This window comes from Sinocyclocheilus anshuiensis, unplaced genomic scaffold, assembly GCF_001515605.1.
Source record: "Sinocyclocheilus anshuiensis isolate Anshui unplaced genomic scaffold, SAMN03320099.WGS_v1.1 scaffold329, whole genome shotgun sequence".
Classification (NCBI taxonomy): domain Eukaryota; kingdom Metazoa; phylum Chordata; class Actinopteri; order Cypriniformes; family Cyprinidae; genus Sinocyclocheilus; species Sinocyclocheilus anshuiensis.
Window position 1 is genome coordinate 2,314,739 of NW_015540881.1, and position 13,013 is coordinate 2,327,751.

At 37.5% G+C, this 13,013-nt stretch overlaps 2 protein-coding genes across 4 annotated transcripts in view; both read right to left on the reverse strand.

Moving 5' to 3' along the window:
* Positions 1-4,733: 4,733 nt before the first annotated feature.
* Positions 4,734-8,213, reverse strand: LOC107688510 (transmembrane protein 59-like). The gene is made up of 8 exons (XM_016486199.1): positions 7,984-8,213; positions 7,698-7,803; positions 7,511-7,605; positions 7,238-7,390; positions 7,038-7,110; positions 5,704-5,836; positions 5,485-5,602; positions 4,734-5,385 (listed from the first exon to the last, which is right to left on the reverse strand). The coding sequence occupies exons 1-8, from the start codon at positions 8,137-8,139 to the stop codon at positions 5,230-5,232; spliced, it is 990 nt and encodes a 329-aa protein (XP_016341685.1). The 5' UTR covers positions 8,140-8,213; the 3' UTR covers positions 4,734-5,229.
* A 2,822-nt stretch (positions 8,214-11,035) lies between these two features.
* The window catches only part of LOC107688511 (U2 snRNP-associated SURP motif-containing protein-like), a 17,859-nt gene continuing 15,881 nt past the window's right edge, over positions 11,036-13,013 (reverse strand). For 2 of the 3 annotated variants that reach the window (XM_016486202.1, XM_016486200.1), the window contains 5 exons: positions 12,026-12,182; positions 11,820-11,934; positions 11,618-11,741; positions 11,350-11,517; positions 11,036-11,191 (listed from right to left, as the gene is read on the reverse strand). In XM_016486202.1, coding sequence (XP_016341688.1) covers positions 11,053-11,191; positions 11,350-11,517; positions 11,618-11,741; positions 11,820-11,934; positions 12,026-12,182 — 703 coding nt within the window. In that variant the 3' untranslated portion in view covers positions 11,036-11,052. The remainder of the gene's footprint in view (positions 11,192-11,349; positions 11,518-11,617; positions 11,742-11,819; positions 11,935-12,025; positions 12,183-13,013) is intronic. The other variant, XM_016486201.1, reaches the window with a different exon arrangement.

Genomic DNA, 13,013 nt, shown 5'->3' on the forward strand with positions numbered 1-13,013 from the left:
CAATGGCGGACTGATGACAGCTCACTCAGGGCGGGTCTAAGGTAAGACACCAGTCCAGTCTGTGCTCAAACGCTACTGTCAATCAAACTATCGTGGGAGGGGCCTGTCTGTGTGACGTCACACAGACCGGCATCTGAGATCGGCTCGATTTGAGAAGGGAAAACATTTAACAGATTTAAAAAAAAACACTGGGTGGATTTTTATTATTATAAGGTGGTTGTGTACACACTGCCAACACACATTTCAGTTAAAACAACTTGTAAAAGTGCATGTAGCATCCTATGACCCCTTTAAGGCTGATTTATACTTCTGCGTCAGACCTGCGCCGTAGGCTATGCAGACCAATCACAGTGCTTGTGGTCCTCGTAGAATTGACGCGCTGTTAGATTTTTGGAGAGGTGCACGTCAGGCTACGGCATAGGGCAGGGCTGTCCAAACTTGGTCCTGGAGGGCCGGTGTCCTGCAGAGTTTAGCTCCAACCCTAATTAAAGAACAGATTTTAAAACATACCAAAACGGTTACAGAAATGACACTAAATGACTGAGGATCACACACTACCAGACTTTCAAGTCATTGTGGATGCAAAAAAATGCAGAAACACGTGCCTCGGTGCAAGGAGACGTGACAAATTAATACAATACATGTTCTAAAATTGGCTCAAGATCTCAAACGCCATCCTCTGGATGGAATCATGGTCTGAAGCTGAGTTTGTGCCTTTCATACAATATGTACATTTCTGTGAAAGAAGTCAGGTAAAATCTGAACACTGGCTCTGACTTTATAGGCAACTAGCAGTGACTCACCCAGACTGCAAAAATCTGGGCCTTAAGAGAACAAATATGTTACAAATGACACATGTCGGCAATATCAGTACATCAAAAGCTGTACAAAACATCTCATAATCCAGTATTTCCCAACATTTTTTCCTTACTTTTAAAAAGATGCGACTCATTAAAGGGGCATTTATGTGTACCCTAGTTTGGGAATCACTGCCATAATCTATTTTAATATATTGCTTCATTTTCAGAAATCTTTGTATTTTTAGCCTGTGATGCAAATGTATTCATCAGATCAGTCACGCAGTGCTGCCTGTCGTCCTGACACAGACTGCGGGATATACAGTAACAGTACTGGTATAGTGTTATGGAGAAAATCTTCTTGCAAATTTTTTGCAAGAAGACAACAAAGCCGAGATGCCAGCTGACCGTCTTTGTGCAATTTTGTTATCGGTCACTGTCCAATGAGCGTCCAGACCTTTCTTTGATATGGCATTCCCAGTACTTTCCACAATTGTTTACTAGTTTTCCTAACCCTTGCTTTCTTTATAGAAAACTACCTGCTAGTCTGTTTTTCAAAAATATATCTTCTCTTATCTACTCCTTTCTGGGTGCCCAAGGTTGCAGAGGCATATACATTTTAGGCTTTTAATGAGCTGTCAGGATTTTAATAAGTTTTTCAACATTATCTATTTCTGTAGCATCCCCCAGCTCTGGTACTTCCTTCTGTATTCTATATTCATAAATGCAGTAAGGACATAGTTATTTAGTTTGGCCTTGAGGCCTTCAAAATGCACCTGGCTCTCATACATTGCAGAATAGCTTACACAAACATACAAAGTAACTTCTTCAAATGTTTAATACAGGATAAATTATATATTGAATATTTCATCAATAGTAGTACTTTATATCAATATCAATAGTAGTAAGGGTGCAGGCCCACCACTCCTCTCCACAGGACAGACATCAGGGCAGAAAAATGAAAATTCTGTCATTAATTACTCACCCTCTTGTAACCCGTAAGACCTTCGTTCATCTTCGGAACACAATTTAAGATATTTTTGATGAAATATGAGGGCTCTCTGACCCTCCCATAGACAACTGTAAAGTTACGAAACTTTACTGTCGTGAATGTGCGACCACTTGTTACAACAAAAAAATAACACTTGGAGGTGCATTAGGGATGCCAAAAACCAAAACCATATGTCATTACACTGAAGAACAAACAAGACAGAATGATCCCAATGACACACACAGCCCTTCTAGTGCAGGATCTGCAACAACCTGATGAAAACACTCATTCTGTTCCATCAGCCTCATGGCTAGATATAATCAGTGTTGGGGAAAGTTACTTTTAAAAGTAATGCATTACAATATTGCGTTACTCCATAAAAAAGTAACTAATTACTTTACTTAGTTACTTTTTATGGAAAGTAATGCGTTACGTTACTTTTGCGTTACTTTTTCTCATCTGGACAGGGCTTGCTTGTTTGTTTTTAAAATAAAAAAGTTATATTTTTGGCAAATATAAAAGCCTTTTCACACCAAAAGTGAAATGAATAAGCCTCAGGCTGAAGGGAAAGTACATTTACGTCCGTACAGTAGAACGCAGAAGAAGAAATTTCAACACACTTCAGCAATAAAAAAAACACACAAATGTTTGTCTAGAGTAATTTGTGCTTATTAGTATGGTTGAACTGCATCATTGAAGGTCAGAAGCAAAGCAATTGGTTAATAGAATGGGATTAAATACATAAAGGATATTTGTGTTGTTTAACATTTAATTATTGCAGGTTTGTATTCATTTTGAGGAATACTGAATCTGTGTGGTTTTTTTTTTGTGTGAGTGAGATGAATGAATGCATATTCATATTTATGTTAGAACTACACTCTTGATTTCTCTCAACATGAGGACAGGAGAGCTGTCAATCAATAAATTGGAAAAAAAAAGTAACTTGCGTTACTTATTTTAAAAAGTAACTCAGATATTCTCTTGTAAATTAAAAAGTAGTGCGTTACTTTACTAGTTACTTTAAAAAAGTAATCTGATTACGTAACTCGCGTTACTTGTAATATGTTACCCCCAACACTGGATATAATGCTTTGCACACTCTGTGTTGTGATCTTCACACTGTAATTAATTTAAACATTAGATAATTTACACAACATTGCAAGAGCAAATTTCTGTATTTGTTTAATAAAAGTACATAGTAATTTTCTATACAGATACATACAGTACCTATTTATACGTTTGGGGTCATATGTTTATGTGAAAGTGTCTTATGCTCACCAAGGCTGCATTTATTTGGTGCATTAATTTACAGTAACAGTTTTCTATATTTTATACTTTTAAAATAATTTATTCCTGTAAAGGCAGAGCTGAATTTTCAGCAGGCATTACTCCAGTGTTCTGTGTCACATGATCCTTAAAACATATTTAATATGCTGATTTGCTGATAAAGAAACATTTCTCATTTTCAATGTTGAAACAGTTGTGCTGTTTAATATTTTTGTGAAAACATACTTTTTTTATTCTTTGATTAATAGAAAGTGCATAAGAACAGCATATATTTACGGTTCCTTTCAATTAATTTTATGCATCTTTGCTGAATAAATGTATTAATTTCAGGAAAAAAAATACTGACTGCAAACTTTTGAATGATGTCGTATGTAACAACATTCATAATAACATTAAACAATATTTAGTTTTGATACATTCACTGATTGTGTTTCTGTCCAGAAAGAGAAAGGAACTCTCAGTTAGAGAAGTACATCTTACCTTCCTTTTCTGTTTCAGTTCTCTCTAATGTTGGTATACCAGACTGTCTCAGTTTGAAAAAAAATATTCTCAAACAATACAGAAGAATAGATAACAATAATCCTAATTCAACTAACTGTCATTAAAGACCCATGTAACCTAATTTCCTTACTCGAGGTTGGCTCCTGTTGGTTTTTTTTTTTTTTATGTATTTACTTCAAAAAATGATAATGTGCAATTCTTACATCTGGTATTCAGAAACATAGTCTTCAGAAGCCTATATAAATGGTCAGAAGAGTGTTACAAGATGGTACCTTGCTAACAACATCAGCACTTCTATCAGCACATAAAATCTTTGTTGTCAGCATTGACATGCCCACAGACAAAAATCATGTCAGGTTTGACTAGTCCAAACAAATGACAAAATTCACACTAAACCCCTGCACTACAACTCTATCCATTTAAAGGGGTCATATGATGTTGCTAAAAAGAACATTATTTGGTGTAATGAAATGTGTTTATGCGGTTTAAGGTTCAAAAAACACATTATTTTCCACATACTGTACATTATTGTTTCTCCTCTATGCCCCGCCTTCTGAAACGCATCGATTTTTACAAAGCTCATCGGTCCGAAAAGCAAGGTGTGCTGTGATTGGCCAGCTATCCAGTGCGTTGTGATTGGCCGAATACCTCAAGCGTGTGACGGAAATGTTACGCAACTTACCATATTGTGATGCCCTGTCCGGCCGGAGCGACGAGACAAAAACATTAAAACCCATTATAAACAAGGCATTTGTTGCATCCAGTGGGGAATTAATTACGGATTGCGTTGCATCGCGCCGCGTAAACATAAAAAGGAAACACACAGCGCCTTCACGACATGGCGGCGGCGGCTGCAACAATACTACAGCGAGAATAGAAGTTATGCCTTCTTTCTTTGCGTGAACATTTGGGCGGCGTTATGCAAATCTTCCCACATAGTGACGTAGACGTGGGGGCGTGTTAGAATGAGCTGTTTTAGGTAGGTGTGGCTGACTCTTAACTTTTATAAAGAATATCTTTTTGGATTTAAGACTTCAGTCTTTGCAACTTTACAGATCTTCTTTATGCACCGAGAGTTTGTAACACCAAAGAGAAAGGAAAAATTGAAATCGCATCATATGACCCTTTTAAATTAAAAACAAAACGTGAGAACAGAACACTTTTTAGTAGGTTTGTTTATTAATATTTAGATGACAAATCTGAGGTCGCAAAACAACTTCATTTATAATGCCTTTATTGACTTTACGACTCTCGTCTCTATGGCAGTTCAAGAAATTTCCACTCCCTGCAGCAGAGATATCTTGTACTAAAGCATAAATCAAAACGTTAATGTCATTGTGCAACACGTTGTACCTCAAATCACAAGCTGTTTTTGATCACATTGAGAACACTTAAAATCGAATAAGGGAAACAAGAAGACTTCATCTCTACAAATGGGCAGTAAACAGAAAAACTCAGATCCTACAGAGCTTTCAGTCTGATAGGTAATGCCTTTAAAGTGCCAAAACATCAACAGAATATATTCCCCACAGTCCACGCTTCTCAAATTTTAAAAAAGGAGAACCAAGAAACCCATAGTCAATGCGTTTGAAGCTATAACCACACCTCTGAAAGAGAAAACCAAAAGCTCAATTTCTTTGGATGCTAGACTGGTTAAATGTTAGACTGGTCCAGATTGACCTTTGATGGAAGAGGTCCAGCTTCCTGCTCCTCCACACCCGGAGATCTGATGATCACCAGAGAGGACTGCAGATACGGGGTCAGTTTCTGATCCTTCATGTACTCCATATCCCCATATATGCTTAGCTTCTGTTAAAAGGAGGAGAACATGTGGATGAGTTAGTTAAACATAACCAACTAACCAATAATTAAAAAAACATGAAGATGAGTGAATGTGAAGTGGTTTACCTCAGCAGGGACGTACTGCTCAACAGCAGTGGACACTGTGGCACAACAAATCCAGATCAGAACCAAGACAGACAGAACCAGAGTGGTGGTCAGGATCCAGCCAGGCAGCCACGGGTTCCTACCGGTACAAAAAAAACCCAGGATTGCTTCATATTCAACAAGATCAACAGACTGCAACAAATCAATAGAGATTAAAATCCAGATCAACATGTGCCCGACCTTGAGAGACAGCTGAAGAGGTTGTAATCGTCCTCAGAGTTGCTTCGATCGATGAACATGTCTCTGTCTCTCTCCTGAATGTAGCTTCTTGGGTAGTCTTTATAAATAGGGTTTTTCATTTCCTGATCTACAACTATTAATAATACAAGGGGTCCAATATCAGTGTTGAGATCTTGAAACTACTTCTGTTAAGAGAATGATGCTAAGATGATGTTGTGGAAAGTGACACAGTTAAGTCAGCCTTTGCGGACCAATCATGACTGTTATTACATAATTACAGACTTCATAACATGACATCTTAAAACTACAGTATGTCATTTTTGTGCCACTAGCAGCAGCAAAACACACGTTCCTCCAAATAAAAGGTAGTCTTGGCTCAAAACCTGACCAATTAGTTGAGCAAATGCTGTTATACTGGGCAGCCAAAACAAGTAGGCAGCAAATTTGCTTGGTCCTACTAATGGCACAGATATTACACGCTCAACTTCAATGTCAAGAGATTAAAGTTCACCTGTTTTCGGTTCTCTAAACATATGTTATTGATCTTATTGTGAACGGTTCATCCATGCATGTTTATAAATTATATATATAATATATATATATATTAGTGCTGTCAAACGATTAATCGCAATTTATTGCGTCCAAAATAAAAGTTTTTGTTTACATAATGTATGTGTGTACTGTGCGCGTGTGTGTGTATATATATATATATATATATATATATATATATATTAAAAAATATTTGGGGAGCTCATTTTTTTTTTATCAAAATGTAATAACTGGATCATCCCGTGAAATTACAAACTTCTCTCTGTGATACATGTCAGATTCTTCAATCATTTAATCTGCTTAAATCCCACCCCTTTCTTACAATCAACCTCAATTTTGCATTCAGATCCACTTCCATCCAATGAACGACCGAACAACCACTTTAACATATATGATATTATGATTATTAAAGTCTGAAAACATGTAAAACATATATATATATATATATATATATATATATTAAAAAATATTTGGGGAGCTCATTTTTTTTTTATCAAAATGTAATAACTGGATCATCCCGTGAAATTACAAACTTCTCTCTGTGATACATGTCAGATTCTTCAATCATTTAATCTGCTTAAATCCCACCCCTTTCTTACAATCAACCTCAATTTTGCATTCAGATCCACTTCCATCCAATGAACGACCGAACAACCACTTTAACATATATGATATTATGATTATTAAAGTCTGAAAACATGTAAAACAGTCATGAAGTGACACTTTCCAAAGCTTGCTTAATAATCATAGAGGAAAACATTGTGTGTGTTATGTGAAGTGCTCACAAGTGCTCTGTGACTCCTCAGTCTCGTCTCTCTGGAATTCAAACTGAGGGATAAACTGAACTTGCGGCTCAGACTAGAAATGAGATAAAGCAAAAATCTTGATCAATGGCACTTTAGAAATAAGTTTTACTTCTTACTTTGCACAGGAGATGTCCAAATGTTTTACTACGAAGGGCCAAAATACATCATCATGACATTACCTGGAAAATGACCACTTTGCCATCATCTGCCTGGAGGTAAAATGTCCAGGATGAGGTGATGAAGCTGTGAGCTTGGCTCATCATGTCTTCCCAGAAACCCCTCACCAGAGACAGTGGGTACAGGAGATGGATCCTGGGCATCATGGTCAACAACTTCCCACCAAAACAAACAAACAAACAGTGATTTCAAATAGCACACTGGTGAAATTCAAGTAGAACTGACGATTGAAAGACAGTAAACAGGTAAAGGAATTATTCAAATGTTTTTCACACCTCCTCTATTCTTTGCTCTGCAAATGGCTGTTGACTCTGGCATCCTAGATTGCATGCATACTGCTCCTCTGACTGGGTGTAGGCTTCACGACAGGCTGCAGGAAGTCAAGCACAAACAAACACACTGTTATCAACACAAAGATAAGTGAATGCTGTAAGGACTCAGACAGACAATACTTAATATTACCTGACTCGCATTCAGCTTTGGTTTCGTTGAGATCCTTGCTGTCACCCACGAACTGACAGATGGAAAAGAGACGACATCCTCTCTCACAGGCATACAGCGCCTCCTCCTAATCACAAAACAAACAGGCCAAATAAAGAAACGCGTCTAATTCCGCTTTCCTCATTGTTATTGTTCTAACATTTCAACGCACAAGCTCCTAAAAACGCAAACTAACGACTGGCTAAAATTCTCAATAGCGTTTCTTTGTTAGTAAACAGCCATAACTGGTTCAATGTCTCGCACTCACCCGTGGATAAGTGTGCAAACTGTAAGTCATCTGACATGTTTTATGACAAGACGCCGTGTTTCCCAAAACACCATCGAAGACGTCGGAAGATGCATATGTGCTCGTAAGTATGCAGCAAAAACTCATCAAAATCCCGCAGGACTTTATTGCACTCATTTTTGAGAATGACCAAACATGGACTAAACGATTCTTCCTTGTTTGTGTACTTGCGGAAATGTCGTAAGATCGGTGTCTACGCACTTCCTATATTGCGCGAGCGCCGTGAAGTCATTGCATAATCATGCATAAGTAGTTTTAACAGGGGTTTTCAGTCTACGGTCCCTGAAAATGTTTAGGGGGGTAAAAACATAAAAATAGAATTGAACTAAATAACAATTTTGTACAAAATGACAAATTTATTCACAAAAACTAATTTAAACAATACATCTAATAGTACAGTACTACATTACATTTAGTCATTTAGCAGACGCTTTTATCCAAAGCGACTTACAAATGAGGACAATAAAAGCAGTCAAAACTAACAAAAGAGCAACAATATATAAGTGCAAATGACAAGTCTCGGTTAGCCTAACGCAGTACACGTAGCAAGGTGTATATTTATATTATACACACACGCACCAAGAAAAACAAGTAGATAGATTAGAAAAAATAGAAAGCTAGTGTTTTGTTTTTTGTTTTTGTTTTTATATAAAAAAAGATAAATATAAAGTAGAATTAAAATAGAATAGAACGTGCTAGAGTTAGAGGGTCAAATAAAGGTGGAACAGATGTGTTTTTAGTCGTTTCTTGAAGATGGTTAAGGACTCAGCTGCTCGGATTGATTTGGGCAGGTCATTCCACCAGGAGGGAACAGTTAATGAAAAAGTCAGTGAAAGTGATTTTATTTTTATCCGTGATAAGCATCCTCAATTCCGTAGTCTCCCCACTACAACTCCCTTGGACTCTTTCCTAGAACCGAGGTCTATTGGTAAAGGGATGATTTCATATATTTATGACAAAATATGTTCCCTACATAGAAGTTCACTAACATCTATAAAAACTCAGTGGGAAGAAGATTTATCAGAATATATTTTCAGAGGAATTATGGGAAAGTATCTTATACAGGGTACATTCCTCATCTTTATGTGCCAATCATGGTTGGATCCAATGCAAAATACTCCACCGTACCCATTGGACTAAGGTCCGACTCTCTAAAATTTACTCTGATGTTGATCCTATCTGTGACCGTTGTCGTCAGAGTCCCGCAACCTTGGCACATATGTTCTGGTTCTGCCCAAGTTTACATGGATATTGGGTTCAAATATTTGAGACAATATCTCAGGTAGTTGGGATAATAATCAAACTGTAGCGATAACAGCACTCTTCGGTACACTTCCCTTACCAGTTCATCACATAGGTTACAAGGCAGATTTTGTGGCCTTTGTAGCACTTCTGGCTAGACGTTTGATTCTAATGCATTGGAAATCATCTACGTCGCCTACCCACTCAATGTGGATTAAAGAAATTTTTCACTTTATCAAACTGGAATTGATTAGACATTCACTGAAGGGCTCTTCAAAGAACTTTTATACAATTTGGGGCTCTTTTCTTGAGTATATGGAAACGTATACCCCCCCTGCTCAACTGAAAATAATGATTTTATTCAATTTCCCCCTAGTGGGTGACCACACTTGTATTATGTAGTGTTTAATTTTCTCTTACTAGCTGGCACAAGTGCAGAATGTGTTTTTATTTATTTATTTTTTGGGTGGGGTGGAGGGTTGCTGACTGTAATTTGTGTATTTGTTTTTAGGGATAACTAATTGCGCTTTACTACTTGGAGATAATTGATTGTATCTGTTATTTTGATAGTTTCTTAGTTTCCTATTTTTCATTCAGATCCCTTTTCTTTATACCTACCTAGTGTTAAAATGTTATCTAAACTGTATAGTTGAAATATTGAAAAAATTTGTAATACTTGAAAATTTGTAAATAAAGTGAGGAAAGAAAAAAAAGAAAAATAAAGTGATTTTATGCCTCTGAGATGGCACAATAATACGCCGTTCACTTGCAGAACGCAAACTTCTAGAGGGCACATAACTCTGAAGTAATGAATTTAGGTAAATGGGTGCAGACTGCAGAGCCAGTGGTGGTTTTGTAGGCAAACATTAATGCCTTGAATTTTATGCGAGCAGCTACTGGTAGCCAGTGCAAATTGATGAACAGAGGTGTGACATGCGTTCTTTTCGGCTCATTAAAGATAAATCTTGCAGTGGCATTTTGGTCTAAAGTAGAGGGGTTATACGAGCCTGTCTAAATGTAGAGGGAAAAACACCAGTGTGAAGGGATGTGTTAATGATGGGAGTGAGTGCAGGTACAACTGCAGGAGAAATGGCTTGAAGGAGGTGAGATGGAATAGGATCAAGCGGACAAGTAGTAGGATGATTGGAAAGGATGATAGAGACTTCTGCCTCAGAGAGTGGAGAGAAGGATGTACTATAGTGAATACTACATTTTCAAAATGTATAAATTCAATTTTTATTTAATTTTAGGATGATCATATTTGGGGGTCCATGGCATTTAAAAGATTGAAAACCCCTGGCCTAGAATGCAACTTTTATAAAATATCTTAAAATAAGTTAGCTATTTTAATACACTCAGTTTAAAATGTTTATTTGGGATGTATTCACATAAAACTAAGCCATTTCAAAGAAGAGTCACATAAATTGTGTCTTTATTGAAAAGCAAACATCTATACAACTGAAACTTACACTAGTTTAATTTAAGTCAGTTTCAAGAGATCTAAAAACAATGACCAAAAAAAAAAAAAATGATAAGACAATAGTTTTCATGTTGACGGAGTTTTGCCCCAACCACTGCAGTTATTTTCTTTTCGGACACTTTGAACATCAAAGAAAGCTCCTAAATGACATTATAAAACACCCTATATATAACCCTTGAACACTGTTCTCCAATGTGAGTGAGCTTCAAAAGGAGGGGTGAAAGAAGGAATGTCCTTCACACTGATTTACAGGACAAATTTGAGGCACAAAAGACAACCCAGGCATCTTCCCATAATAGCCAGAAGTCTCAGTGTTTGCCTTTTTTGGATTTCTTGTGAAAACGGTGAGGCGATCGTGACCGCGATCTGGATTTCTTTGAGGATTTTTTGGGTGTTCTCGACCTGGACCTGCACGACCTCTTAGGTGTTCTTGGGGGTGAAGGAGACCTAAAATAATTTTTCAAAATTAGATGGTTTATTACTTTCATAATTTACTGCGTCCATAACCATGCATGTACTGACAGACAAAGACAAGAAAAGACAAGCCACAGGATTGAGTTTTAAGCTGTGACAATGAAGATTAAGAGAGGATACTATTAGTTTACCTTTTAGATGACTTGCGGTTACTTTCTCTTGGAGAGTCTTTATAAGACGATCGAGAGCTGTCTTTTGTATAGGATCTATCGGAGCGCTCTGATCGTGGTGAGGGCGACCTGCCGCGCCTACTGCTGCTACTTCGGGTGGGACTGGGGGAGGGACTATGCCTCCGTTTTCTGGGAAGGAAATCAAATTGTTTAAAGATAAACACAATAACAAATGTATTCAAAAATGTCTCTATTTCTTAAATCCTGAAGTAATGTTGAGGTATCTTACTTTTCTTTTCTGCCCGGAGTGGTGTCATCTTTGTCCTTCTCTTTGTGGGACACATCAGATTTATCTTTGTCTTTTCTCTCTTTTTCTTTCTCTTTGTCTTTCTCGGTCTCTTTCTCCTTCTCCTGAAAAATGTTTAAAAATAGTGGTTTCCAACTAAATAGTACAGTAATACCAAAAACAAAACAAGCAAAAAAATTCATACTAACCCGCTGTAGTAGCTTGTCCCGGTAAAGCTCTACTTGTTCTTGAATACTCGGTCCAGATTTTTTGGGTCGTTTTCCAGATTCAAGTTCATCTTGAAACTTCATGACTTTAAGCTACAACAGACAAAGAAAAATGAGTGAGATCTCTTAACAGCTTTCAAGCATGTGAAGAATTATGTTTAGTACATTTAGCATTTAGGTATACCTCGATTTCTCGTAGTTTGGCACGTTTCTCCTCGCTCATCTCAGAAAACTTAGCAGACTTTAAATCGTATTCTTCTCTAACAGGATTACTGTAGGACTGCTGGTCTGCAGCGCTGGAGCTCTTGAGAGAGTCTTTACTTTCAGTTTCCCGTGTTGCACTATGACAAGAATGTGAAAATGAGTTAAAAACATGAATTTCATCCTACAAAACCCAACAATTAGGTTCCCCCACCTATAATAAATTTCAGAAATAATTTTATAGAGATTGCACTCACACTAGGGCTGGGAGATATGGCCTAAAAAAAAAAATCCCTGATTTTTTCACAAAAAAATCAGATTTACGATTTAAATCGATCCCCCCCCCCCCCAGTGTGTAACCTCCTGTCGCCGATCCATCGTGCAGTGTGAACACAGCAGCAACTGAATGCGACCCCAGATAGTCACGCAGTGTGAAAACAATGGTGATCCGACGAGTTTGAAAGTCATGCAGTGTGAACTCGGCATTAGTGTCATGGACGTTGGACAGAGCAAGTGTAAATATCTTTGCTAGTCTATATTTCCATCTTGTAATGCTGCTGTTTTAGGAATTTTTTTTTAATATAAATTATTATTTGTAATAGAGCAGACACTGTCTGACCGTGTCTACACACCGGATGCGGCGACAGTTGTCTTGCCGCGCCCCGCTGTGCTAAAAATTCTGTCTACACTTGTTGACACTACAGTTGCAAATCATCTGAACGTAGTGTCAGTACAGTTCGTCATAAATAGAACGAGGCATCAGTTTACTGATGGGGATCGTGTCGCATCGCATGGTGCCGCGCCGCATCCAGTGTAGACAACATCACTGGGTTCTATTGTCTTTTGTCGGATCGCACCACTCGCGTCCGGTGTAGACATGGTGTGAGTTTTTTTAATGGGTTATGTTATAGCCCAGCTTGTTTTTAATGTTTTTATGAACTATCTGTATTGACTGAATGATCATATCATCA

Bases quoted from the DNA above. Each gene is read 5' to 3' on its own strand.
- LOC107688510 (XM_016486199.1), bottom strand. From the start codon at position 8,139: ATGAGTGCAATAAAGTCCTGCGGGATTTTGATGAGTTTTTGCTGCATA. The intron at 7,606-7,697 runs GTAATATTAAGT...GACTTCCTGCAG, and splicing joins CAAAGCTGAATGCGAGTCAG to CCTGTCGTGAAGCCTACACC. The intron at 5,837-7,037 runs GTGAGCACTTCA...TATTATTAATAG, and splicing joins TGAGGAGTCACAGAGCACTT to TTGTAGATCAGGAAATGAAA.